The sequence below is a fragment of the Coenobita brevimanus genome, chromosome 29 (genome assembly GCF_032717465.1).
Source record: "Coenobita brevimanus isolate Jiangsu-jjx chromosome 29, ASM3271746v2, whole genome shotgun sequence".
Classification (NCBI taxonomy): Eukaryota; Metazoa; Arthropoda; class Malacostraca; order Decapoda; family Coenobitidae; genus Coenobita; species Coenobita brevimanus.
Window position 1 is genome coordinate 28,786,127 of NC_136982.1, and position 22,231 is coordinate 28,808,357.

Consider the following 22,231-nt stretch of genomic DNA (forward strand, 5'->3'; position numbering starts at 1 on the left):
TTACTTAGGCAGGGTGTAAGCACAGAAGCACAGTTCATGAGAACAACAGGAGGGACCCCTTAAGGCCCATTTGCCTTGTTAGTACTGAGGTCAGTGATGGCAGAAAATACATCATTTGAAGACATTTTAATGTCAGCCGTGAGGATGTTGGAGGGGGGAAGAGATGGAGGGACAACACCTGAATCATCTAAGGTAGAATTGGAGGAGAAAGTCTGAGCGAGGAGTTCTGTTCTGTCAGTAGAAGAAATAGCTACATAACCATCAGAGTGGAAAAGAGGAGGGAAGGACAATGAGTTAAAGTTGTTAGAAAGGTTTTTGGCAAGGTACCAGGAAGAGTGGGGACAGTTTGAGTTGGATAATTCAGAGCATTTAGTACGGATGAAATTATTTTTAGCAGAGCGAAGAACAGACTTGGCATGATTCTGGGCAGAAACATAAAAAAGATGAGGTTCAGGGGTGGGTTGACTCTGGTACCTTTTGTAGGTCTTTTCCATGTTGTGCACAGCATTAGAACAATTGCGATTAAACCAAAGTTTTTTTTGCATTAGTCAAAGTATATGAGAAAGGAATGTACAGTACCCTCGCGTCCAACACGGTAATATTGTCATGCACGGGTCCCGTGTTGGACCAAAAACGTGTTGGACATGTTGGACAAACAAGAGCTTGTGGGGAAAAATTAATCATGTCAGCAACCCTAGGAAAAGTCACCCTAAATACCTGCCATATACCTATACATATATTGGTACTACTGTAATTATAATAAATGGTACTGTACTATAGGTGATAACTAACCTTTTAGGATAGTGTTGGTGGGCTTGCTGGAAATGGAAAGTGGTATCCGAGGCTGTAGGCAGTCCTACTGGGTCCCCGGAGGATGGCTGCTGGTGTCACTAGTGGGTAATGGTTGCTGCTCCTCCTCAACCTCCCTCATAAATCCTTCGAAATCACACTTGGAATCACTATCCTTGTCCACATCCAAGGAAGGTCCTGCTTGTGCCTGTCCTGGCACTCCATAAGCCTTCACTGCCGCCAGGATCTTGTCTTGGTTTTTTATTATGGTCCTCATGCTGGCTTCATTCACGTCGTAAGCCTTGGTGCTGTCCACATTCCTCTCCCCTTCTTCTTCCTCGATTATTTCTAGCTTGGTGGCCTGAGGGAGGTGCCGCCGCTTCTTGGGGTTCTCAGAAGGCTTCCTAGGCACCGTGAGCAGGGTAAAATGCAGTAGCAAGGGCAGAAAATGCAGCGAGAAAAAAGCAACATCCAATGTGAATATGCGACTGAGTGGCGCTGTGGTGGGAGAAATTTAAACAAAACATCACATGAGAGCAGAAGCGTTTTTAACCCGCCTCGTACCGACCACTTTTCCACCACCGACTCCCCCCAATCCCGACCATTTTTGGAAAATATTATTTTTGGCTCAAACCTCCGCTTTTGGCGAGAAACATCGAAAAATCATAGAAAAATTGCTCACCTGAGGTTTAAAATACTCGATACAGGTAGCAGTACCTCCTCACCTTACTATGTTTTCTATCAGGCTGGCTCGAAAGGAAATGAGTTCTGTGGGAGGGTAACCATTCCACACCACTCATAAACGGTATTTATTTATTTGGTACGAATTTATGTGTTGTACGAGAGTATATTGGTTTTCACACAGTAATATAGGCATATAAGCATTGTTTCACTCACGAAACACATCAACATACCTGACCTTTTTTGGCGACATTACCTGATCATTTCTGACTGTTTCTTCTTCTAATGCCATGTAAAGTTTGTCCTCCACATTGTCATTGATTGGGGAATCGCTCTGGCCCTGAATTTCGTACCATGGCACGACATGTCTTTACTGGCCAGGTCACTGGTAACGGGTGAATTGCCAAGACAATGGCGTGTGTAGGGAGGGGGGGAGGAGGTCATGCTGGGTAAGGCATTGTCCCTGCCTGGCATCTTGTAGAGGAAGGTGTCCTGTGTATACGTACCAAAAATCACTCGCGAAAATTGAAAATTGTGCAAATTAGGGACCTTGCAATTCAGGCGCATTAAAGTACGTCAACGGGATTGGCAGTGGCAAAACGTGTGGACATTAATTCACATCAACGGGACGCCACGGGTTAATTGGGCGACGTCATGATCATGTCACGATAGCGGGTGGGGGAGGCTACTTGATCGGAAGTTTTGATTGGCTGTCAGCATCATGGGAACTTCCAGTATGACCGTGTTGGACCAGGGATGATCGTGCTAGAGGCGAACTCTGCGGATTTCGCCCACTTCCCGGAGCTCCGTCCGTTTTATGCTAACGCACCCGTGTTACAGTAATTAAATCGTACTAATTTTTTGCCGTCTGTGCTGGACACGAATCGTGCTGGACAAACGCATGTTGGACGAGAGGGTACTGTATGCATCCGTGCCCGAGAGAATAACCTGTGTAATGTGCATGCCACACTCAAATGGCTCTTGGCCATGGAAGCAATAATCATTCCAGGGAAGATCAAAGAAGTACTGCCTGAGGGCCCCACTTATCAGCAGCTCCAAGGTGCCACAACAGATGTTTCTTTGGAGGGTCCACAGGCCATACTGGAGCAACAGGACAGGTTAAGGTGACAAGGTTGTGATCAGAGGAGCCTAATGGAGAGGAAAGATTTACAGTGTAGCAGAAGGATTAGTTGTAAGGAAGAAGTCAGGTATGTTGGAGCTCTTTCAGATATGGGTTGGGTGCTGTACAAGCAGCTCTAGGTCATTAAAGATAGAAAAGATGTAGGCTTGTTCACCAGGTGGATCAGTGAAAGGAGAGGAAGGCAAAAGGTGGTGGTGAACATTGATATCTCCTAGAATGGAGATGTCAGAGGAAGGAGAAAGGGATAGGATGTGTTCCATTGTAGAAGTAAGATAGTCAAAGAATTTGTTTTTTCAGGAGCAGCTCCAGTGCTCCCTAGAACATTGTTTTATCTGTGGTGTCGGTGTTTTCAAGGTTATGCTCCTTGAAAAAGAAGAAAGTTTCCCTCTAGGCTTCCTCTTCTAAGCCAGGTGGGTAAGTTTCTCCATATACAGACGGACCTGGCACCTGCAATTAAGACCTCATGAATAGCCATACAGAGGTTGACAGCAACTTCTGATTTTTTTCTTTCCTCACATTACTGCTGTGTTGCAAAACTGTGCCTCAAGTCTACACAAGCATCAGTTTTGTACAATGCCATGTTTGCATGATACGTGCTACTGATATGGGAGATTAGAAAGAGAAGCAGAGAATTTCTCAAAGGGATGAAAGGGAGAGGCAGACTGATGTCCACAAACTTTCGGGGAATGTGTCCAAAAGCATGAATTCCTCACCAGCCTCAGGATATGAAGAGTTTTACATCACCGGTAAACAGGACTAGAATAAGGCAGTCGGAATTACTATTCACAGAACACATTGTGCAGAGTAGGAGTTTTGGAGCAATTAAGGAGCATTTTTAAAACATTTTAGGTCAATAGATACTGTACACCATCTTTTGTCTCTGCGTCAGTGGTATCATTACAAGTATCATTACAGAATCCCTCACTTCCAGTCCACATATGTGGAATAGGGTGGTGAAGATGTATCAGTGAAAAAAAAAAAAAAAATTACATATTTATATCAAATGTTCAACAGGTATTTAGCTTGCTAACAATATAAGGATGATATATTTGTTAAGTTTTGTCCTCTATAGTTAATAACGTAATACTGATGAGTTATATCACTAGTAGTCAGAAAAGTATTTGGATATGGGTTGATTTAGTGTTTCAATTGAACAAGAAGCTTTTGTGTCACCTACTGTGGCTGTTTATAAGAGCTAATGTGCTGTAAAGAATTTTTTGAACTATGGATGTCAGTGATTGACAGTGACATAAAGGTAAGTGAATCAGCAGAATTTGTGTGCTGCATAGTTATGATAGTGGTATTTATAGGGATCAACATAGGTCAAATATACAGCCTTAGCTTATTTCAGATTAGCTGTAATATAGGTCTTTTGGTAAATTTTCCATCAGCTGCCTATTGTACTACAGTACCATGTTTTTGATAGGCTTCATGTAGAATAGCCAGAGATATTTATATTACTGTACAGTATGCAGTTGTAGGCATAAAGTATATTTATCTGTTGGTCTGTTGACAGTATGATGCTGTGAATTTGTTGCTTTGTATGTGATATATATAATCAGTATGTTATCTGTTGTCATATAATTGATCTTACAGTGTACACCAACCCCTCCATTTGTGTGGATAATGTATAATTGAATTTTACCCTGCAGATTGAACTGTGCTTATGGTATCAGTGAAACCCATGTTATATGGCCAATTAGTATGGTGAAATCCAAAAATTTTCCCCTAAGACCCAATCCTCATTTGGCTTTCTTGAAAAATTTTGATTCTTTCCTCCCCCCCCCCCTCCCAGTCATACCTAACATTCAGTGTAGTAGACATGCAGTGTCTAGGAACATCACTGGTCATAAAAAATGGTTAATTAGAGTATACAGAGTGGTACATATGTGGTGATCACTTACCATGACGGGATGGAGCGACATCGGAATCCGCTAAGACATGTTTCTACCTCCACTAGTAGCCGTTATAGAATAGACGGAAGCCATTGTGCATCAGTTATCAGTGCATTTAACACAATAATAAACAGCCTAACTGGTTTACTGTTCTTGTTTTTAGCATAATATAAATGTCGTACTGGATTAAGTTTCCCCTGTTAATAAACCATTTTGACCACATAGGTGAGAGAAGTAAATATGGGTAGCCATTGCATTAAGTCACTGGCTATGTATAAGTTACTACAGTAATGACATGCCTCATGGCAACTGACTTCCAAACTTGAAGAACCCCAAAATATACAGTCAATTTTTGAGTAACGCAGATGATATAGACTGGACACGGACCGTGCTGCTCAAAACCATGTTACACAAACAACATGTTTGCATATACAGTATAAGGATACAGTGTAGTCTGGTGACACTCCAAAACTCTCACTTTTACCCCTTCTTACCACCCTACCCACATAAATTACCCCCTACAGTGGAATCACCTAAATCTCGGTCTTATGAGACTGGGCACATGCCACGATTTGAGAATTTTACGATTTAGAAATAACAAATCTTTAGGGAAAAATTACTCGCTAGTCTGTCATATTGGAAAAGTTGCCCCACTTACCCCCAAACCGACATCAGACTGGTTACTAGTGAACTCTAACAACCTGGAAAAGAAATTAGTAAAGCATTTAATGGAAATGAACAATATTGTAAGATTTTTACCTGACTATGACAACATTGCTTGAATGGACATGGGAGGGGGAAGAGGTTCCTACATATTACATCTAACTTCTGGGTGTAAGTTAATGTTGGCTTCTTCTTCTTCCCCTTCCTCAAAGAAGTTGTCGGCTTAGGAAGGTTGAAATCAACTATGATAAAACTGGGCAGGCGAAGGAAACATGGAAAAAAAAAAAACTCTTACACCACACCGGAACCATACGCCAACAGAGAGGAAACAATGCAGAACCCAGATGGCCGGGCTCGTGCGCACACCCTTCATGCTTGGGGTGAGAGGGAAGTGCTGTAATTGGATTAGAGTAAGTGCTGTGCTTGAATATGATTGGTTTAGTAATTAATAGAGACCCTATTGAGGGACTGGACAGCCAATACTTTCAGCTGCTTGTTGATTGGTCAGCTGACATAGCAACATTTTGGTGCAAATGGCTCACAGCCTGGGTGCTGGATGAGTCAAGTGACTGCAGATTTGTTTAAAAATACATCTCGTTACCTGCTGTGGTACATGATATGTAGATGAGTAGAATAATACTTTAATTTTGTTAATTTGAGCTACTGAAGATTTCTGTTTTAATCCTCTTCTCTACATATGTAAACACAAAGATAATTGCCAAATTATAATGCTGACAAACCAAGTTGTTGGTTGTGGCAGATTGTCAGGGGGTGCTATGTTTTTCTTACTGGTGCTCTTTGCCCTTGTTAATGGTTTGATTGTGCTGCATTTGGGCACAGTAACACTGATAGACCTATGTTACTTTTCCGACTCCCCTGTGATGCACTAAGAAGGAAATTATGGGATACTAAGGCGAAGGAAACAAGCTGGCCTGAGAGTAGAGTGAGAGTCATTGGCTTTGCTGGGCAAGTTTTATTTGGCCCACATCCACATTGGGAGGTAAGCCCAGATAATATCCCGATGGAAACCACTTTACCACAATTATGGATATCAAGAACAAAAAAACAAAAAAAATGACGACCGAAACTCCATCAAAGTTAAAAACCGCAGGCAAAATAAGTAAATGATGCCAGTGTTAATCAGTCTGGCATCATCTGGCAACTCATCCCAGAACTTTATATGGTTCAAAATTAGCCTATCTAATACAGAGAGGAAAACCTCATTTTTTTACAGCATTACTTATGAAGAAACTACCATTTGTGCAAACATAGCATAACGGATGTTCAAAAATGAATAAGAAAACCTTCACTTTTGAGGTTGCAATCATGAATTACGCATAATTTTCACAAATTATTGATATTGCAAACTGTTCCATGATGTTGCCATGTATTACAAATTTGCTGTTTAGAAACACATGATTTATGAGATTCAACTGTACTTACACCCCACCATCAGATAAAACACTGAAAGAGATATAACTATTGTAATTATGAACATGAATGGTATTAAAATAGGATTAACAAGAAAAGGAATAAATATAAACGACAGTGAAGCAGCGATTCAGGCTGTTTGCTTATAGACTACACTGTCTGGGAAAATAATTTTAGTATTAGATACATCTCAGGTGATTAACATTTGATTTCAAATAAAAAAATATTGGAAAACAAACAAAATGCTGTATACTGTACCTACTTACCAGTATTACAGAAAGCTGCCTGAATGCCTCCAATAGCATGTTTATTGCTGATCCCACTGACTGGACAATACATCAACACACCAGACAAACTCAAATGTATACAATTTAAAATCATGAATAGCAGTGGAAGCCAAACTGTTGTTGAATGGTAACTGGGAGGCTTTGCCCACCAGACAACCCAGTCTTTATAACCAACCTCACAGAGTGCAAACTAAAATGTGCATTAGGTTAAGCTTGCGCCCAAACAGTACCATACATTAAGAGCGGTCGTTAGTAATGGCGGATTCGGCAGTCATCTCACGACTATGAGATGGCGAAGGTTGGTGCAGTCATAAAGCAAATCTTTATTTACATCACAGAAAAGATATCCATTAAAATAAGATACAGGTTAGCTAAATACTACTTGGTGATTAAATCAGAAGAACACATCATGTTCTGTAAAATCCAAGATACACGCAGTATAAAAACAATAATGGAACCCGCTATTTATGAACATTTTTAAAAATCAAAGTTTAAAAAAGCCCACTACATATGCTAATCTATAAAAAATAATAAGGACCTTGTCGACACTTCATTCCAATAGGAATACTGGAAATGCCGCATCACAATTAAACATAATAATTAGCAAAAGTTAGGGTGTGTACTGGTGTGCTGTTGATGCATAGCTCCCCCGGGACTCTCCCCCTGCTCCCCACCCCCAGTGTTGTTGTCACTGTTGAGATCTGGCTGCTTCAGCACTTTCTTCTTCAACATCTAAGTTGAATCTTTCAAAGTCCAGGGCTGAAACAACAGAGATGATTTCGTCACATGAGGTGAATGTTCCCAGATGTAAACTGGCCAATCATGGCAAGTGTGGCTGGTGACATCACCTCGTGCAACATTCAAATTGCATCGCCCGACCAGCTAATACTTCCCGCGTAGACTCGAGATTTTCCCCGCACTAGTTATGATCTGTTGCATTAATGGTGACCGTTCACTGTAGGTACAAAGCCGTGGTACTTAATCGCACGCTACTCATGGGTTGACTGTAATAGCACTATGTATTTCACACTCATAAAGTATCTCATTAGATACCAGTGATGGAAGTAAGCTTTTGATTTGATTTGGGTAGTAATGAAGAAGAAATTAAACTGTTAATAAAATTATCTACGGGTAAACTTAACTAAAAGAACAAGAAATGTTATGAGAAGCGTCATATTCACAAGGACAAACCGATGGTTTGGAATGGAATATAATGAGAATTTCATATTCTCAGACAGTAATACATTGGTAAGAATGCTGACTCTCTAGTTATGACAAATATGAGAGAAAAGTGTTACCTGGTTCATGATTAAGGGTAGCAGAATAGGTGTAAACATCATCAGCCATGTTGACATTTGTCACTATGTTGGACTTTGACTATTGGTGCCCAGAAGCCTGTTGTTTGGAGACAAATTTATGGAATTTTCATGTGCACTTATCATTTATGGGTAGGGTGAATAGTGCATAGGTAACCCACACAAATGGAGGAGGTACTGTACATGAGTTCAAGATATATGAAAATGCATAAATTATCATAGGATTTTCCTTGTTCAAGAATTTTTGAAGTGTCCAGCTTCTTTAATTTTACAGTTTCATTTTTAAAATCTTGTACCTAAGAGTTTACCTGCAGGTCACATGTATTGATTATTCCTCACTCAACTTGTCTTTGCCCTCCCTGATTCTAATAATGTTTACCACTTACTCTGTATAGTACTGGATGCTGAGCAAAGAGGGTGAGATCAGGCGGGATGAGGCGTGTATGGACTATGCTGGTGCTGATGTTATCCTGTACCCCTGCCATGGTTCAAAAGGCAATCAGTATTGGGAGTATAACCCAGAGGTAAGAAATGTTTATTATGGAGATCTAGAAACATGTAGCTAGTAGACATCAGTTGAATAGTTGTAAAAGTACAGTGCAGTAGATATCCATGCCTTAACAACAGGGTTATGTTACCTAAAACCTTATCCTTAAGCAGACATAATATACCTTTGGGTTTATTGGGTATGTATAACTTGGGATCTCAGTATTGGCCCTATTTGGGATACTTTTACCCAGCCCAAGTCCAAAACCAAGCTGAGTGAAGTTCATAGCCACCTAAATCACCACATGCTGCCACTTTAAATCATGACAAGCACTGAGCAGCAGTAGGATGCAGAACAATTATGACAAAGCATAATGTAAGACCAAAGTGAGGAGTGAGACAGTAGCTGCAAGTGACAGCTCAGTTGGAGGAGTGGGAGGTGGATGGTGGGGTGTGTGGATGTTATGGTACATAGATGAAAAATGCAATTCTGCACATTAGAGCCCATGATAGATGGGCAGCTGAGGCTTGAGATGCACAGCTAACAGAGTAAGCATATTTTTCCCTCTCTGAATTATCAGTAAAGCAAAAATGGAAATACTGTTGACCTGAAAATGAAGGAAAAAATAAACTGTTAAAGTAAAATACCAGTTACCTGTGTGGTGCTTGTGTTTTTCTTTGATTCATCATGCAGACTGAGCTGATAAGTGTCTGGTATACTGAAATGGTAATATGTTTGTATAGTGTATTGCAGCAAAGTGTTTTTGTCATTTTGCTGTTCAAGTATTTGTGGGTTTTTGTGAACTATTTTGTCTACAGCAGTAGGCATAGGGACAGAGTAAATGGAGTAGTTCAGGTCTAGGTCTAGGAGAGAGATTTGAGAGGAAGGAGGATTTGAAACAGTTGAGAGTGATACTTGTTACCCATGGATGGAGAGGAAGGTGAAAAAGTTATCTTCATTATAAATGTATTTGATTCAGCAGTAAAAGAAGAGGAAGGTATGAGAGGTTTTCACATTATTGTGATTCCCCCCCCCCCAAGAGTTCATGCTACCACATGAAGGCAAGAAGGCAACCCTTAACATTGAAGATGGTGCAAGGTTTTTTGTTGACTCTTTCAGTATGTTTGTATGGGAACTAAAAGGAAGGTAGACTATGTATTGGGTGTAGGAGTTGACGAGTTGTTGTTGTTGATCATCCCCAGTCTAGCTGAGCAGACCTATCAACTGCGGGCAAGCAGCTGCCCCTGCAGGCCCATCCCGTGCAGTGAACCAATGATCCTTTATGGCTGATGGCACCTTACCACAGTGAGGCACCTTACCACTCATTTAACAGGGCCACTGTAATAGGATTCACTTCACCCCCTAATTTGGTTACATGGTTACCACCCGGCATTGTAAATGGTTTCCTGGGTTACAGGAAATCATTAGGCTTGTCACCAAGTGTAAAGCCACCTGAAGTAGAAAGAGTAATAAAAGTGACAGGAAGAAAATAGAAAATAGGAAGAGAGGAGGGCAGACACATAGGCTGAATGAGATAGGGGAAGGAAGAAATAGGCAGCACTACATCAAATGGGTGGATGATGGTTGCCACCAGTAATAACCATTTAAGGTGAATAGAAAACTGGTGATAGAGCTAGAACTCTGTTTCACCATCCAGCTGGGCAAAATTTTTAATCCTCCTTATTTGCTGATCATTGTTTAGTTTGGGCCTTTCTTCAGTAAGCATCAGCCAGCTAGTCCCATAAAAGCCTTCTGGGGTCACTAGTGGACCTGGGAGTGGGGAACCCTGAGGCTACGTGACAGTACAGTAATCCACATCAAATAAGCCATAGAAGACCACCTTACACGGCGGCAGCATTTCACCGACTGAAAAACCTCTGATTACCTCTTAGAGTCGAACTGTTGTGTTGTGCAGTACAAAATATCATTTTTAGTAATGATGGAGAATGCTTTGTCTTATGTGTGAGCTAATGTTTATAGAATAGTAGAAAAGTTCTGAATAGATGAAAGGCAAAAATTCTCATAAGCATGGCCTGTAAGCTCTTGATTTATTGGTAATTAAAATTTCATTATATTAGGCAATGGACATGATTGTGTGCAACACATATTTTAGGAAAAGAGACAGTAGGTTAATTACGTATGAGTCTGCGGGAAATAGTAGTCAGATAGATTATTTTCTGGTTAGGAGGGCTGATAGGAGGTTAGTGAGGGATGTCAAAGTTATAGGAAGTGAGGAGTGTGTGCAGCAGCACAGACTATTGATTTGTGATATAGTGCATGAAGAACAAGGGATGAAAAAGAGGACTTATGTACCTAGGAAGAAAATATGGAAGCTGAAAAACCAAGTAGTAAGGGATGCCTTCTATAGCGAGTTGAGGAGAGTGGTGGCTGAACAGGGAGCTGTAGACAGAGGCGTTAATGAACAGAACAGAGCCCTCAAGAACAATTTCTTGAGAGTTACTGATGTAACATGTGGTTGGACAAGAGGACCACCAAGACATAAAGTAACTTGGTGGTGGGATGAGGGTGTAGAAGCTGCAGTTAAGGAGAAAAGAAGGCTTTTCCGGGAATGGAAGAAGGGTGGTAGCAAAGAGGAATATTTGGCTGCCAAGCGGAGGGCTAGAAGAGAGGTATACAGGGCAAAGTCTGAGTCACAGACTATTACTTGATAACCTAAATCGTGGGGAAAGGAAAAATATGATATTTGGGGTGGCAGGTCAGGTGAAGAGGGATAATCGGGATATTATAGGTGAGCAGTGTGTGAAGAATGATGAAGGAAGGGTAGTGGTGAACAGTGAGGATATTAAAGATGCATGGAGAGAGCATTATAACCGGTTGTTGAATGAGGAGTTTGACTGGGACAGGGAAGGTTTGGAGCCAGCAGATCCAGTGTCTGGCCCTTGGCCTTTGATTGATGCTGCTACTGTGAGTGAGGCAATAGGCAGGATGAAGGTGGGGAAGGCAGCAGGTGTGTCTGGGTTGACTGCCGAAATGTTGAAGGCCTCAGGCGATATAGGGGTGAGGTTAGTCACTGACCTGATAAATAGGATTATTTATGAGTGTGTTGTCCCAGATGATTGGCTGGAGAGTGTAATTGTAAATGTGTATAAAGGGAAGGGTGATGCTCTGGAAAGAGGAAATTATAGAGGTATAAAGCTTTTAGATCAGATAATGAAGGTAATGGAGAGAGTTTTAGAAGGTATGATTAGAGAAAGAGTGAATATTGATGAGATGCAGTTTGAGTTTATGCCAGGTAGGGGGACCACTGATGCTATATTCATTGTTCGTCAGCTTCAGGAAAAATATATTGATAGGAGAAGGGATCTTTATTTTGTTTTTGTTGATTTGGAAAAGGCCTTTGACAGAGTCCCTAGAGAGGTGGTGAAGTGGGCAATGAGAAAGCTTGGCTTGGAGGAGTGGCAGGTTAGGGTGGTTATGGCTATGTATGTGGGTGCTCACAGCCAGGTAAGAGTGAATGGAGATTTGAGTGATGAGTTTTCCGTGAATGCTGGTGTGCATCAGGGGTCAGTCTTGAGTCCCTTGTTGTTTATCATGGTACTTGAAGCCCTTTCACGTGACTTTAGAAACGGACTCCCGTGGGAGTTGTATGCTGATGATTTGGTGTTGATTGCAGAGAACAAAAGGGAGGCGGAGGAAAGGTTTAGGAAGTGGAGAGATGGTATGGGGCACAAGGCTTTAAGGGTAAATGCAGATAAAACAAAAGTGATGATATCTAGGGTTGGTGGCGGTACTGTCAAAGACAAGGGAGAGTGGCCATGTGCAGTTTGCCACAAGGGCGTGGGAAGTAATTCCATCTTGTGTGGTGTTTGTGATAAATGGGTGCATAAGAGATGTAGTGGTATCAGAGGTAGACTGCAAGATAATGCTGATTTTATGTGTATGGCGTGTCGGGGTGAGCAGGTGGAGATTGTCAGGCGTGAAAGGATTGAACTTGCTGGTGAATCTCTTGAGTGTGTGGAAGAGTTTTGTTATTTGGGAGACATGTTGTGTGCTAGAGGTGGGGCTGGAGCTAGCTCTGTGGCTAGAGTGAGAAGTGGTTGGAAGAAGTTCAGGGAGCTCTTGCCTCTCCTGACATTGAGAGGACTCTCCCTGCATGCTAAGGGGTCTTTGTATGGAGCATGTGTTAGGAGTGTAAAGCTGTATGGTAGTGAGACCTGGGCAGTGAAGGAGGGATATATTCACTGGCTCAAACGTACAGAAATGACAATGATTAGGTGGATGTCCAGTGCGTCCCTGTGTCCAAGGCCTGGAGGGGCTGGGTTTACGATGGAAGAGTTGAGAGGTAGGATGGGACTGGAGTGTATTGGTGTTGTGATGAGGAGAGGTAGATTGAAATGGTTTGGACATGTGGAGAGGATGGGGGATGGTAATTGGGTGAGGAAGATGAGAAGTGTTAATATTGGGGGTGGGGTTATGAGGGGTAGACTGAGAAAGACATGGGACGAGGTCATTAAGTGTGACCTCAGGGTTAAGGGACTGAACAGGGAGGCTGCAATGGATCATGCAGCGTGGAGAGCCGCCATTAGGTGACCAAGGCCGACACATGCAAGCATGTTGGAGCCTTTAAAAATGAAAACGAAAACGAAACCTGATATATACCTGGCAGGAGTACAACAGGCAGGCAATCACAAGAGAAGTTCCTATGAAAGCACAGAGAACTCTACCTAGTTCTTGTGGATATGGAGAGGGCCTTTTTTAGGATAGCTGAGTGATTGGACATAGGGCAGTGAGAAAAGTGAGACTGTAAGAATGGCTGATATACAGGGTAATTAAAGTAAGTGATGGTTTAAGAACACAAGAGAGTGAAGAGCTCACAGTAAAGATGGTTATGCATTAGCGGTCTGTCTTGAGTTCACTTCTGTTTTTCATGAGCATTAAGTATTGTCATAAGATTTCAGGTGTGGGTTACTTTGAGAAGTGCTATATGGAACTGATTTTGTGCTAATAGCAAGAATTGGTGTTATGGAGAAGTTTAGGAGTGGAAGGACACAGTCAAAGAAGTTTTGGTAGTAAACATGGGTAAGGTAATAGCATATCGAATGAACAGATGATTCTTGGTGATGAGTTGCCATAGGCAGGAGTGGGGTTGGTAGTAACTTCATCTTTTGTTGTGTTTGTGAAGGGTTGTATCTTACAGGTTAAAGCAGTTTTTGAATGGTAGATTACAAGGTATCTCCAGTTGTGAATGTGCCATATGCAAGGGAGATCATGTGATCTAGAGGCTGGAGGAGACTGATGTAGGGAATGCAACTCTGAAGTGTGTTGTTGAGTACTGCTATATGATTGATACAGTTAGTGCAGTGGGGTTATCTCTCTCACAAGGGCCAGAGGCAGCATGTAGTAGTTTAGAAAGCTTTTGGTTCTACTGACAATAAAAGGACTCTGTTTATGAAGAAATCTTATGATTTCGATGTGAGCAGTGTGATTCCATATGGTAGCAAAGCATGTAGATTTTTACACAACGAATTGGTAATAGTGAGATGCATGTGTAATGCACACAGAGGGATGGGTAAATGAGTGTACAGATTGAAGAGGACACAGGCATTAAAGGTGATAGTCAGGTGTTTGCTTGGGTAGGTTGAGGTGGTTTGGACATAAGGAGAGAATACATGAGAATAGCTGGTAGAAGCACACTGTAAATCTGAACATGAAAGTTGGACAACCACTGAGCAAACCAATGAAAATGTAAAATTAGGGCATAAGCGTCCTCATGGTTAGTGGACTTGACCAAAATACTTCAGATCATACACTCTGTAAAGCAGCCAGAAGAAAACAGGCCGACCCATGCCAGCCTAGAACACTGTTATACTAAATACTTATATATGGTATAGAACACTTGTATATGTATACCATCAAGTATGACTTAACAATTTTTAAGCTTACAAGTGATTTTTCTTTTTTCAAAAGCAGTGTAAGTAGTGATATGACTGTTATAGATAACTTACAGATTCTGTAGCTATGTGCTTGCTGCTTATCATTAATCTTGCATATTTTCTACAATCAGTCACTGTTCAGTTAACTATCACATTGCATTCAATAATTAAACATCGCTCTTCATCAGTACTGATTGTTCTTTGCCATCAGACAAATCGCATCATCCATGGAAGCAGCAAGAAGTGCCTGGCCATTTCAGTAGACCGTAAGAAGCTTGTGATGGAGGACTGCAATTTAGGGGAAAGTCGACAAAAATGGAAATTTGAGAATTATGATCCTACCAAGAAACTATGAAGAACGTCCATGCCATAACACCCTTCCTTGTTCGTTAGTTTTTTATGTTGTTGTTACTTATTAGTAGAATTTTTTGAAGTGCCTGTGTGCGTGTGTGTATTTTTTTCTATGATGTTGGTATTGTATTTATGAAGAGGACATGTGAGTGGTATGAAGATTAAATATGTATAAAAACTAACCATATCAACCCAAATAGCTTGTTAAAAACTTATACATACTACATTCTTGACAAGCAGATTGTACTTGAGCATGATGAAATTGGAAAGTTACAGGTGGTTGCAGTGCTCTCTATTAAAGCAATTTATCCATGGCTTTGATGTTCAGTTCTCTTCAAAGACATGGAAGTGTTTAAGGTTGCCTTAAATGGTAAAATATGCAGTACTTTTCTTTTTTCTTTTAAGAAGCAGTACAGTATTGTTATGCTTATATGGCATCTTTATTTTGGCATGAAGTGCCTCTGTGGATTTGGTATGGAAGATTTTGAAGAGTAAAGTATGAGGAATTGGTGTATGATTTTTTGTATTGTGCACTGTGGTACAGCACAAATTAGAAAACTATGAGTAAAAGTGTGTATTCCAAATAGACAGTGATAAATGCTTGACTGCAGAAAAAAGGTTTGTATACAATCCAAAATGACAGGCAGATAATGTGCAGTGAATACTCTGCAAACAAATATTGAGAGATTTTAATATCAAGAAAAAATTGTGCTTATGTGCATGAGTCAGTGACATGAATATGAGCTGTAACTTTTATTTCTAGTTTGTTTTTGTTCGTTGCATAAAAGGGCAAATACAAAGCAATAAACAGAGAATAATGCAGGCATTTACTCTATGTAATGAACAGTTTGCTTATTGCTAATGTCTAAGAACAGGTTAGAAGAGATCATAGGAAAGAGAAATGACCAAGAATTGGAGTAAACCAAAGCCTTTTGTTAACTTGCAGTGTTATTTATTCATTTTTATTATTATTATTTTTTTTAATGCTAGGAAGAAGGAACCAAAGGCCAACGAGCCCACAAAAACTGTTCATTTCAAGAGAAAAACAAAATACTAGAGAGGGCCAAATTCAAGATCCGATCATTTCGATATGCCTGGGACACACTGCGTTTGAAGGACTGCAGATCATAGCTAGCAGGAAATACAGACAGAGGGAGACAGTTCCAGAGTTGACCTGTTGCATAAATGAAGAACTGGGAGTAACGGTTAACTCTTGCATTAGAGAGTTGGACAGAAAAGGGATGAGACCTAAAGAACACATTTCTTGTGTCTTCTGCCATCTGATCTTTCATTTGAAAATTGTGTTAAAGATACATGACATACAGTACATGTAGAAAAGCAGAAAATGGAAATACAGTAAGAGTTGCCTGTAGATTTTCAAACTGTTATGGTATGAGTAACAGTTGTTTTGCAGCAGTAATTTTTGGTTGGTGCCTGTATTTAATGTATCTAAACCTCATTTCAAACTTGAACTTTACATACAAGTTTATTTTCCTACGTATTCCTCTACATGATGACTCTGTTGATGCATTGGGCTGAGGTTAGGTACAGTAATAAGGCAGCAGTCCTCAGTTTTGCTGAAGAAAATAATGTAAACACTGTATGTGAGACTTTTTTGCATTTAAGTATCCAGTGCAGTTATTTATGATTAACTAAGGCTTATTTTGTGGAACATGGCCTGGGGCTGTATAAAAATACGTTCTTTCCTCATACTTTGAAATGCACATTTACAGTCTTCAGCTTGTCATCAGTGAGTAACTTACTCAGTGTTTTCTTGTATATCATTGAATAATCAAAGCTTTACAACCAGGACCTCAGTAATTAACTTTTGCACTAATCCATCCATCATCCAATCCTACACTGCCCCATGAGGAGCGTAGGAGCCCGGGGCTAGGTTGTTGGTCCCGACATTTAAGATGAGAATGACCAGCCTCACTCATCCCTGGGTGGCATTACATGAGCAGTCAACCCCAACCACCCCTTGGATATAAACCTTCACCGGCTCAATCTGATTGGAGCGCAATAATTACCCACTAAACCACCAGGCGCCAAAATTTAGTTATATGGTTACCACCCAGCGTAGTAAATGATTTCCTGGTGCACAGGAAACCATTTGGCTTGTCACTCAGTGTAGAGTCACCCACAGGCTGAAGGAAGTGGAAAGAATGAAGGAAAGAAAGACAGAAGAGAATGGAAGGAAAGAAGGATGGAGAGGAAAGGGCAGACACCCGAGAGCAGTACTACATCGAGTGAGTGGATGGTGAGCGCCCCCACCTACCATATTTTTAATTATTTCATAATTAGCCATTTCTGTACAGCTTATTATGTGCAGTTTTCAAAGATACTGATTCTCAAAGCACTCATTCAATATAAAAATGTCGACGAGTAACTGGTAGCCAGTATTAACTTCTGTCTCATTCACATTCCAAAATGACTCTAGTACAAGTATTTAGATTGGTACATTCCTTGATCATTCCATCATTTAAATTAAAGATGCACTAATAATATGTAAAATTTTCAGCTGCCACTAACTGGAAGTAATCAGCATATCATTTGTTATGTAGTTTGTACTAATTACTGTCCACATATCAGTCAGTGAAAATATAGGATGGACTTTGTGGGAATGAACTGTGGACCTGTACTCATGAAGTATTGATTCAGTCTGTTACTTGAATGTCTTTTCCTTGTTGTTACAAGCCAGTTAGGATCTCATATTTACTTATTTATATCATATATGGGTACTTGTTATTCTGTTACTTAAATGAGAATTGCCTTTCCAAGACTCATCTTCTTCCTAGTGTTTGCAAAATATATCAACAAAAGCCGAGAGCTACAGGTGTATACCTGAGAAACTGATGTGCCTGCTGATTTAAGACATATACAGTATCATGTAGTCAGGTAATTTACTTCATGGAGGAGCATGCCACATTTGAACCTACAAATAATTCAAGTTTTAATATGAAAAATATTACTCAAGTAGGATTTCCAGTTTGACATGGCATTGTTCCAAATCAAAACTGCACAAAAGATAGTTTGTAATATATATTCTGACACAAATTATACTGTAATCAAAAGCAACATTGCAACATTTATTCGGACACAATTTATTAAAATCAAAAGCAAACACAAGAAGTCCCACAAGAAGTCCCGCGATGTTTACTGAGATCTGATTGTAAGCTTAGATGTTTGGAAAATTGCACAGTGATTGTGAAAACCTTTTAATTTGAAGAAGAAAGTTTGTTCCAATACAAGTGTTCATTATTGGTTTTCTTCATCATTTCACATACAAAATTATTCAGTTGAGTCATGTAAGGGAGACTTGATATAAGTACGGTGTGGGTAAGGTTGAAACAGGACAGTCAGTGTGGGAAGGGGTTGGGTATGCCCAGTGTAATAAGCAGATGCTCAATGATATAATCTTTTTAGCCGCTTCAATCCAGTAACATTTTAAATTTTATTCTTGGTCTTTAGATAGTGTGATTCACCTTAGATGTTTAAACCTGGCAGATGTTGGGGGGGGGGGTTGGATATAAAATTCCTTCATTCCTTCATTGAATAGGGGGTCTTAACTTGAATAAAAATGTCTTGAGGCAGAAACTTGAATAAAGTATATAATTTCAGTATCCTGTGGTCCCTTTTTTTTTTTTTTTTTTTTTCCCCCATCTTGTGTTGCACCAGATACTTTTACATTCTGTTTCTACATTTTCATTTCTTCACTTATCCATCTTTTACCATATTTCCTCATTTTTCTTGTTTGTTCTGATTTCATCATTTTCCCTTCTGTCTTTGCTTTATTTAACATTGTTGACATCCATATTCACTCTTGCATTTACTGTAACTCTCACACCCACATAGCCTTTCCGACCTTTTTTTTTTTTTCTTTCTTTTTTAATAGCATGAGATTGGGAAAGAGTGTAAAAAAGGGAATCTAAAGGTGAATGTGGGGAAGAGTAAAGTTATGGTTTTCGAGAGAAATGAAGCCACTAAATGTAAAATGAGGCTGGATGAGGAGGAAGTGGAAAATGTATACTGGGGTAGTGTGATGAGTAAGGATGGACATATAGAGGGTGAAGTGCTTGAAAGGTTATAACAGGGAAGAAAGGAAGAATGGTTGTTTGTTCTTTGAAAGCAGTATTAAGGAACAGGGAAGTGAGCACTGAAGTAATAGAGTCACTGCATGACAGTATTGTGATACCAACCCTAACATATTGAAGTGAAGCTTGGACCTTGTCAGAAGGACACAGTGGAAGTGAGTTATTTGAGAGGAGATTGTGGAGTTATGTGGAGAAACAGATTGACAAATGAGGAAGTGAAGGAGTGTTGTGATGGGATGTGATAGAAAGTGTTAGGAGAAATACATTGAGGTGGTTTGGACATGTGGAGAGGATGGAGAGCGAGAGACTGACAAAGAAAGTGTATGTGAGTGAGGTGGATGGGGGGAGAGGAGGGGGAGGCCAAGGATGAGGTGGAGGGATAGAATGGAGAGGTATATGAGAAAGGGGAGTGCGAGCTGGGAACAGGGCAGTGAAATGGCATTGGACAGGCATCATGGAGGCAATTTGTTTGCCACCCTTTATGGGATTGAGGCGTCTGGCAATAGGTTGGTAGGTAGATTTCTTCCCTCACTTAGTCGCATGCTCCATTTCATCTATACATTCCTAAGTTGTGATGATGAGAAGATCCATACATATACTGTACAGAATGTGAGCCTGAAATGCTTAATCTTGATTGTTAACTGTAAAATAAAGCCTGGGATTCATTATGTTCATGTTTATTATGAGTATGGAGTTTTGGAGAGAGCATGATGTGAATATTGCGGGACTTGCCATGTATTATGTGATGCTCTGACACATTCAGTATTATATTGATAGTACGATCATTGTAATGGAACCCAAAAGGTAATTTGGTGTGAATTTTTTAGTGTTCTTTGAATGTAAGATTTTGTATGGTGGTATGAAACCTATAATTACAACTGTAATGTAGAATATGAAATTTGGTGCTAAGTTATCAGTTACGGTGAAATTCTGTAAGGTAAATGGAAATGAGTAAGATGTATATGCAGGATGATTTCAGTGTGATTCATTAGCTACAGTATTTGGGTATGATCTACCAGCTGGACATGAAGTAAAAAAAACTAATACTGTACCATACTGCTTTAGTGCACCTAAGTGCTGTATAGCTTAACAAAGGTCAGCTTCCTCTATAATTTAATTTTCTGGTTATCCAACAAAAGTGGACTGGACTGACTGACAGCAGTGATTCGAACGGTAAGAACTGCACTGATTTGTCAGGTAACAGAAGGTCCACTGAATTGTACAGTTTTCTAGATCCAGCATACCCTGTATTTTTCTTCTCATTATTTAAAGTACTATGTATATTCTGAGAGAATCTGTTAATACTGAAGTTTACTCCTGGATGCTTAATCAAAATTTTTGGCAACTCTTTAAACTGATGCAATGGCAGCAATAATAACAACTAACCACCTCATTACCCAAATAATGTATTTTATTGCTTTTTTTTTTTTTTCTGAACTGAACATTGACTTTCCCTCAGAATTTCAAATGTATATATGTTTGAGTGAAATTTTGAGGGAACTGCAAATTATGATTCCTGGTGGTTATTACATATATTAAGAATCTGGTAACAGTCATGACTGATTTTCTTGTTAGACATTGATTGTAGACAACACAGGTTGAAATTAATAATTCAGACATTTACTGAAGCAGTTATTATGGTCATTAGTTGCTCAATTGTTCATGTAACATTAACACACTTGGATAGTTTTTTATTATTTACTAAGACTTGAAATGTAAGTTTATATATTTTTGACTGTATAAAGACTAATCATTGTACAGGCTGGCTTAGAAAATATTTCTGTAAAAAATATGTGATTCATATGCTGTAAACATCTAAATGAAAAAAAAAAAAAAGAAGTTAGTATTTAAGCCGATTGAATGGAGGATCTTGCATGGATGTTTTGATGTGTTGTCCATTTGTGAGTTTTCTTCAGTGACAAAGACTGACATGATGTATGCCTGAGGTGGAGGTCCAGCAGTCTCTACCCATGATGCATTTGGATCCTACCTGTGTGATTCCTCAAAGGGTGCCTTATTAAACATTCCTATTGATAAAGAATTATTATTAACCTTTGGTGAGTGGAAGATATTGTTCTAAATGAAGCTGCTGAACAATAAATTCAGTGGTGTAAGAAAGAGATCAACTGTGTTGAAATTCAATCTAAGGCAGTCAGGAGCATGTACAGGGTAAGGAACATACAGTACATATAAATATACAGTATACATATATATATATATACCGGTACATACCCAGTATATATATATATATATATATATGTATGTATGTATGTACAGGACATTAGGAAGAAGTAGCTGAGGAGATTATTCACCGTGAGGCTTCATATCTACGCCAAAAAACAACAAAACATTCGCACAAATGAGGCTCAACGCTGTAAGTCTGGAGGTGAATTGGGAAGCAAAAGCATGGCTATGAGATTCGCTGTAAAGAAGTATAAGTAAAAACTCTTCAACGTACACTACTTTAAGGCTGTAGGATATGTCCTGTATATAAATATTTTTACACAGTATATAGATAAGTGTTATAATAATGTATAAATGAAGTGGTGGGAAAGAAAATTAAAACATTCAAGGACCTAGAATCTTTTGTACAGGATTTTCAAGCTAAAACAATGTTATTCATACTTGTTGTTAGGCGGGTATAGGGGAGGCCTTGGTTGGTTTTTCCTTTTCACTCCTGTTATTATACATTAAAAATGTTCTATTATAGTCATCAGCCATATATCTATGTATATATATATATATACACACACACAGTATATATATATATATATATATATATATATATATATATATACAGTGTATATATATATATATATATATATATACATATATACACTCAACCCCCTGCTATCGCGCCTAATTGGTCACAGGAAACGCGCGTGATAGCTGAATACACAATAGCTGAACTGAACAATCGATGGGAAAATTTCTAATTGATTTTTCGGTGGCACATTTTTTTAACTTTTAACCACTTTATGCCTACGATTTCCTGCCAATCTCTCCTCTAACATGAAATAAAGCATTATTATATTAATAATAACAATATAATGAATAAATAAACAACATAAAAGGCCATCAAACTCTCATAAGGATTACGGCTTGGGTGGTTTGATGGGTTCCGAGGCTTGGGAGTGGCTTAGTTGCCGCCAGATCTCTCTGGCTGTCTCCATTTCTTTAGTGTCCACAGCTAAAGGGGATA

At 39.5% G+C, this 22,231-nt stretch overlaps 1 protein-coding gene across 1 annotated transcript in view; it reads left to right on the forward strand.

Annotated features, from left to right (window-relative positions):
* Positions 1–15,314, forward strand: part of LOC145394930 (putative polypeptide N-acetylgalactosaminyltransferase 9) — a 329,055-nt gene extending 313,741 nt beyond the window's left edge. Inside the window, exons 11-12 of the mRNA XM_080268680.1 lie at positions 8,599–8,727; positions 14,796–15,314. Of these exons, the coding sequence (XP_080124806.1) occupies positions 8,599–8,727; positions 14,796–14,939 (273 nt within the window). The 3' untranslated portion in view covers positions 14,940–15,314. The remainder of the gene's footprint in view (positions 1–8,598; positions 8,728–14,795) is intronic.
* The last annotated feature ends 6,917 nt before the right edge of the window (positions 15,315–22,231 follow it).